This window comes from Penaeus chinensis, chromosome 34, assembly GCF_019202785.1.
Source record: "Penaeus chinensis breed Huanghai No. 1 chromosome 34, ASM1920278v2, whole genome shotgun sequence".
In the NCBI taxonomy this organism is placed as follows: Eukaryota; Metazoa; Arthropoda; class Malacostraca; order Decapoda; family Penaeidae; genus Penaeus; species Penaeus chinensis.
In genome coordinates, this window is record NC_061852.1 from 26,443,594 (window position 1) to 26,451,093 (window position 7,500).

Below are 7,500 nucleotides of genomic sequence, written 5' to 3' on the forward strand. Positions count from 1 at the left end.
TCATTACTATTATTAATATTATTACTATTATAATAATTTGTGTTGTTGTCGTTGCTTTTCATCATTAATATTAGTATCATCCTTATTGTTACTATTATTATTACTGTTATCATTATTACTATTATTATTATCACTGTTATTGTTATTATTATTATTACCATTGTTTTGATTACTACTACTATTACTATTATGCTTTTGGAAAAGTAACATTTATTGGGATATGATTTTGTTAAATGTATAACCAAAAGGGAGTCGGGAATGGGGGTTGTCAGAGATAATTTACACTTTTGAAAAATTAAAGTTATTAGGTAATGGCACACACACACACACACACACACACACACACACACACACACACACACACACACACATAAATATACATACATTTATATATTGATAGATATAGATATACATATAGATAGATAGATCAATTATTTATCCATCTCTACTTTTTTATTAATTTGCCTACTTATTCATCTATTCAACAGCTGATATATTTGTTCATGTACACAGACACACACAGGCCGTGCACGTGTGCAAAAAATATGACTGCATTGATATCACATAAAATTGCAACCTTGCTATACATATGTGAACTGATTTGCATTTGAAATTCAATGGATACATATTTTTCCTGCATCACTTTTCTTTATCATTATTACTTTATGTTTGTTTTTTCTATTATTTTTTTTCTCTCTCTTTTGATCATAGTGAATTATACCTCACTCAATAAAGCGTATTAAGTATCAAAATATATTTTTTCTGGAACACCGCCTCGAAAAGAATCACTGTTCCTGGATGATAGGCTCTCGAGGGTCAGCCAAAGGGTCTTGGTCTCCCTCTTTTGCAGAGACAAGCGGCGTTCTCTCTGGCGCCTCTCCTTCTGTCTCCGGCGTGGCCTGCGCGGCGTTGTGCAGGAGGGCCAGCCTCAGCGTCTCCACGTGCTCGGGGACACTCGTCAGCATCTGCTCCAGGGAATCGTAGATCTAGTGATGGAGGGGAGAATGCCGGATGAATCGTCTGTTTTTAGTGTACTGTGTGTATGTATGCATATTTACATTTTTATCTCTCTCGCTCTTTCTCTCTCTCTCTCTCTCTCTCTCTCTCTTTCTTTCTTTCTTTCTTTCTTTTTTCTTTCTCTCTCTCTCTCTCTCTCTCTCTCTCTCTCTCTCTCTCTCTCTCTCTCTCTCTCTCTCTCTCTCTCTCTCTCTCTCTCTCTCTCTCCCTCTCTCTCTCTCTCTTTATCTATCTATCTATCTGTCTGTATATCTATTTATCAGTTTCCTTGCGTGTGTGTGTGTGTGTGTCCGTGTGCGTGTGTGTACGTGTGTGTGCAGTTCTCCATGTATAACTTTCGTTCAACAAATATTTACACATGTCGATTATCTGCTACGAATTTCTCCTGCGTTCCTTAGATTGGTGTTTAGAATATTATAAACGGTCATTAATGATGAACAAGAGAATAAAATATGAGAATTTGTGCATTTGTAGCACTGCACAAATGCACTTTAGAGAGTATATTCCGTAGAGAACGAACTAAGAAATGATGGAGCATTGAGTATCGGTGATGAAAAGTATGTGTATTCCTGTTATGTTGTGCAAAGGTGTCCTCTTGAGACGGCCTCACCTCAAGGCTGCCTGTTCTCACCTGCAAAAGTTTTTGGTTGGCTTCGCTGACAGTGGCTTTCCACTGCTCCACCTGGCTCTCGTGCAGGAGCTCCTGGTGCTGCAGGATTCTCGCCACGACCTCCCACGACCCCGTCATTCCGAGGTACCTGTAGGAGAAAGGTCGGTGATGGCTGTGATGATGATCTCGTTTTTACGCAGAAACCTCAACTACAATTGTATGGTAACAAATCACTTAGAAGTCCCCCTGAAGGAAGGTGGGTTCCAACCTGACGGCGGGGGTGTCCAAGAGAGGGGTTTTGTGGTCGGATGATTGTTGTTCGAGACGCCACAGCTTCACGAAGAGGACCATGTTGCCCAAAGCCAGGATAATTAAGGCCACCAGAATTATTATCACTAGCCAGTGGCTCTTCTCGCGAGGTGTTTCTGAAGCTGTCAGACATTTTGAAAAAAAATAATAGCTTTAGGACTACAGTGTGTAAACTGCGTAATGTTCGAACACATGTCATTACGTATGAAGGGCAAGAGACCAGAAAGGGTGAGGGCCACTGACCGGGCATGGGCTGCGGTCGAGCCTCTGGTCTCGAGCGTCCCATGGCGTTCGTTCCGCGGCGCCGACGTCTCACTGTTGTCTGCTGGACCGATTTGTTTGCTTCCGCCGAGAGCTGCGACGCCATCTCGGCCAGGAGCGCCTCGACGCCGGCGTACACGTTTTTCTCCAGCATTCCTGTGACAACGACATTTGTTTCCTCAGGTCAGGCCTGAACAGAGAATGTAATCTTTGGTCCAGCTTCGGTGTAATATACTAGACAGAACACTATGTAACTATGTAATTTCCTTCATCATATTTAATTTACTTCTTGACTTTATTTATACGGAAACAACCGATACCATGAACTGCATCACAGCTTCTAAATGAACATTGTCATAGGAATTTCTAAAGTCTACATAACCATGCTTGTATAGTACGTATATGACATTACATTAATTTCTTATTAGATCAAGTTGCAGACAAAAACAAAATCCCAAGCTGCTATGTCACTCTGCCTTGGAACTTTATGTACCCTTAATGTCACTGAAATCCTAGTTCTACATAGTATTCCTTCGGGTTGTGAGATTTGCGGTATATGTTGCACATCAGATAACAAATATCTGAGCATATAGTGATTTAATGTCGATGCTAATCCATAATGCCACTTCTACAGCCACAGTACAGCCTCTAGTTTGGCATGTAAAGAGGGGCACTGAGTTTACTAATAACTAATAACTAATATGTTTGTTCAAGTAAAACAGAAATATTACAACTTACCATCATTATAATTAGTACAGAACTACAGCTGGCCTCATTTTATTTCATCAAACTGTAGCTGAAGTACATTTGATCAAACCTTGGTTTGTTGAACTACAGCTGACGCACTTGGTGTATTAAAGTGCTCCTAAGACAGCTTTAGTCTGTTCGCCGCTGTAATAATCATCAAAAGTAGTATGTAACCCGTGGGTAGGTGTTGTCACTGACCTCTCACGAATCCCCACATTTGTTTTTTGTATTTGATAGACGACCAGACGCGAATGTGCGTTCTGTCGTTAGACTTCCTGGTGAGGCAGTAGTGGTTGAAGACGGAGAAGGCGTCGGCGTAGGGGATGCCAGAATTCACGGAGTCTGTCTCAACCACGAACACTTGTCCTGGCTGACTTGACTGCAGAGTCTGCTTCAGCAAATGGAAGAAAGGGACAAGAAAAAAGATCTGTTTAGACTGAATACAAAGAGACGAAAGTTTATACTGGTATCTTTTTACTATCAGAAGGTCGGCAGGCCTTCATGAATTCCAACAAAATTGTAAAACTGGAAGTAAATAGAGTCAATTTAAATAAATAAAGTATGCGAAACAGTGACCTCACCTGCGTTTCCGTGACGAAAGAGGCTTTTGCTCCAATAGTCGAGAGGGAAAGGGCCATGTTGTAAGTAACGGTGCGTGTGCTGGGCTCCCCCTCCTGGTCTTGCCACGGGCTACTTGTTACGTCTGTAGGGAAGGAAGGACTAAGAGCGCATTAACATTAAATCAATAATAATGATAGCAACAATAACAACAGTAATTCTAATAATAATAATAATAATAATAATAATAATAATAATCATAATAATGGCAATGATAATAATAATAATAATAATAATAATAATAATAATGATAATAATGATATTAATGGTAATGATAATGATAATGATAATGATAATAATAATAATAATAACAATAATAATAGTGATAATAATAATAATAACGATAATAATGATGATGATAACAATAGTAATAGTGATAGAGATTATAATAACAATAATAATAATAATGATAATAATTATGACAACATGATATGGCTTCTTATCACTGTTTTTCCCAAGGTCTAAATGAACTCTTTATTCTTTTTTTTTAGGATCAGATTCCCTTGACATGCTGGTGATGAATGGTAAAAAGTTGATTAAGATCATTTTTGGATAACTGACTGGTTACTGATTATAATTATTGGTTGATAAATAATAATTACTGAATGATTGACAAGGTGACGATGATACTTATTAGGCAATTGACAACTTGGTCATGACACTTGTTCTTGATGAAATTAAATATATTGGAAAACTAACAGGTTGTTGAGGATACTTATCCGAAATGACAATAATGTTTTTTTTTCCGGACATCACCACCAACCTCACAATCGCATCTTTCCATGAGAATGAACATAACAATCCATCTGCCACTTCGTCATTCCGCATGCTCACGCCCACCCCTTGCCACCTCACCTGAAGTTTTCCTGGCCGCGTAAACGTCTGTCATGAACTGGTCCTGACGAAAGAGGAGGGCGAACACCGCATCGACCGTCAGCGACACCTCTGCGCTCAGTAACACTTTCCCCTGATGCTGCGGCTCCAGGGGACAGGCCAGCGAAGGCTCCCCTGCGGCAAAGGGAAGAAAGCGTTGAAATTAAAAATTAAAACTTGAAAAAAAAAAAAAAATGGAGGGAATAAGTAAAAAGAAATGAATGGATTGATCACTGGATAGACAGTATGAAACAAGAAATTTCATACGGAGTAAAACAAACAAAAACTGAATGTTAAGAAAAATCGTAATCGCTTCCATATAAATAGACGAAAAAGAGGTAACAAAAACAAGAAAATCGATGTTTAAATATATATAATCGCTTCCATATAAAGACAAGAAAAAAATAAATATTAACAAGAGGTACAAAAAACACGAACGAAAATGCATTCCTCTCTCACCCGCCATCTCGTCGCTCTCCGTGGAATCCTCCTTGTCGAGCCGCGTCCTGGACACACTGAGGGGGAACATCGCCGTCGGTGGCAGCTCCGAGACTCTCCTAGCGCCCCCGACGTCGCCTGCGGGGATGAAGGAGGCCGCTCGCTCTTCGCCGTCGCTGCCCGGGACGCCATTCTGGGTTGGGACGGACGCCGTTGCTAGGGTTACTGTTGTCGCCACTGTTACTTCTATGACTATTTCTGTTATACCATCAGCATCTCCTCCTATAACTTTATCATTATTATTTTCATTGTTATTATTGTTGTTGGTATTATTTTTGTTATCATTATCATTGTTATTTATCATTATTATGATTATTTTCCTCATCATTCTTTTATTATTATTATAGTTATTATTATTATCATTATCATTATCATTTTTATCATTATTATTATTAATGTTATCATCATCATCCTTATTATTATTGTTATCATCATCATCATCCTTATTATTATTGTTATGATTACTGTTATCATTATTATTATTATTATTGTTATTATTATATCATTGATATTATTGTCATTGCTATTGTCATTATCATTATTATTATCATTATTATCATTATTATTATTATTGTTATTATTATCATTATTATCATTATTATCATTATTATTATCATTATTAGCATTATCATTATTACTATTACTGTTATTAATATTGCTGTTATTATTATTATTGTTATTATTATTATTGTTATTATTATTATTATTATCATCATTGTTATTATTAATATTATTATCATCATTGTTATTATTATTATCATAATAATAATTGAAACATTCATCTGACATTCCAATATGAAATAAAACCGACTTAACGAAAACCGTATTGTAAAGAAGAAAAGGATAGCCTACATGACAAATACACTAGGAAAGATTTTACTTACTTCCTCTAGCGTCATGTGTCGGTTTGCTTCGCCTCAGGAAAACGGTGATCGGACTCTTTCTGAGGGAGAAGTTATAAATATCGTTAAAATAATCATTACTACTTAACGGTGATCGGACGTTTTTGGTTTAGTAGTCTACGAGATCTACTTTGAATGTAGAGTTAGGGTGAAGCTTAATAATCTCTCATACAGCACAGACTTTGTTAAAGTGATATCATCATTACTACCTGATGTTGCTGTAGTTCAACAGTATTGCTGTTACAACCATCTCTAAAGGTATTGCGATCATTATCATTAAGCTTACTGTTATATATATATATATATATATATATATATATATATATGTGTGTGTGTGTGTGTGTGTGTGTGTGTGTGTGTGTGTGTGTGTGTGTGTGTATATATATGTATATATATACATAATAGTTATAACTATCATTATAAGAATAATGATAATTTCAATCATTACAAATAAGATCATTTTTCTTAATATCATTGTTATTAATACAGTATCATCAATCTCATCCCTACTATTATTACTCTCACTATTATTGCCGTCATCATAATTGCCATTGATGATGTCACTATTTGCCTTGGTATCACTGATTATTATCATTATCATTATTATCATTTTTATCATAATAATAATTATTGTTGTTATCATCATCATTATCAATATTATTATTATTATTATTATTATAATAATAATAATTATTATTATTTGTATTATTATTATTATCATTATTACTATTATTATTATCATCATCATAATCATTTCCACTATTGATAATATCATTCTTACTTTCATTATCATAATTATAATTTTCATTAATATCAATATCTTCATTATTATCATTGTTGTTATCATTATTATTATCATTATTAACATTGTTATTATCATTAGCATAATTATTACCAATATTATTATTATTATCATCATCATTATAATTGGGGTTATCATTATTTTGTTATCATTATTATTATCATTACCATCAATATAATTATAATAATAATAATAATAGTTACTATTATTATTATTATAATCATTATCATTATGATTATCATTATTTTTATTGCTGCTGCTGTTGTTAATACTATCATTATTATCATCATTGTTTTTTTTTCTTATCATCAATATCATCAGCATCATTATCATAAATATTATCATTATTACTATTGTCGTTATCATTATCATCATCACTATAACCGTTATTATTGTTTTCATCAATTATATTGTTATGACCATTATTTTCACCATCGATAGTAGCAGAAGTTTAGAGAGCAAATTTGCCTTTTCATCTCTCTCTTGATCTTATCTTCGCATTAAACCTCTGGACATTTTTTTTTAGATAATGCAAACTATACGCTAAGTCCCAGTTTTCACACGCAGAGTCAAAGGTTTATTCACACTACACATAAGAGAGCTATCGTCTAAACTCTGCTCTGGAAGATATATTTCTTCATATATGAATAGTTAAGTTACGGTTGACTTTCCCCTCCCTTCGCCATCATATTCAGAATGAAGAATAATTCAAGGCTGTGTGTATGTAAGTGTGTTTACGTGTTCGTGTGTGTGTTTGTGTCTTTATGTAGAGCTTTTTTTTTTTTTTTTTTTTTCGTGTGTGTATTCATGTACTTGTGTTTGTGGATGGGTGTTTATGTGTTCGTGTGTGTGTTTGAGTGTCT

At 35.1% G+C, this 7,500-nt stretch overlaps 1 protein-coding gene across 3 annotated transcripts in view; it reads right to left on the minus strand.

Annotated features, from left to right (window-relative positions):
* Window positions 1-408: 408 nt before the first annotated feature.
* Window positions 409-7,500, minus strand: part of LOC125043804 (protein Aster-A-like) — a 10,365-nt gene continuing 3,273 nt past the window's right edge. Inside the window, exons 2-10 of one of the 3 annotated variants that reach the window (XM_047640110.1) lie at window positions 5,818-5,876; window positions 4,895-5,066; window positions 4,418-4,570; window positions 3,526-3,647; window positions 3,143-3,332; window positions 2,180-2,353; window positions 1,896-2,052; window positions 1,649-1,775; window positions 409-986 (exon numbers count right to left, since the gene is read on the minus strand). In XM_047640110.1, coding sequence (XP_047496066.1) covers window positions 786-986; window positions 1,649-1,775; window positions 1,896-2,052; window positions 2,180-2,353; window positions 3,143-3,332; window positions 3,526-3,647; window positions 4,418-4,570; window positions 4,895-5,066; window positions 5,818-5,832 — 1,311 coding nt within the window. In that variant the 5' untranslated portion in view covers window positions 5,833-5,876 and the 3' untranslated portion in view covers window positions 409-785. Of the gene's footprint in view, window positions 987-1,648; window positions 1,776-1,895; window positions 2,059-2,179; window positions 2,354-3,142; window positions 3,333-3,525; window positions 3,648-4,417; window positions 4,571-4,894; window positions 5,162-5,817; window positions 5,877-7,500 lie in introns of all 3 variants that reach the window. The other 2 variants (XM_047640108.1, XM_047640111.1) reach the window with 2 other exon arrangements.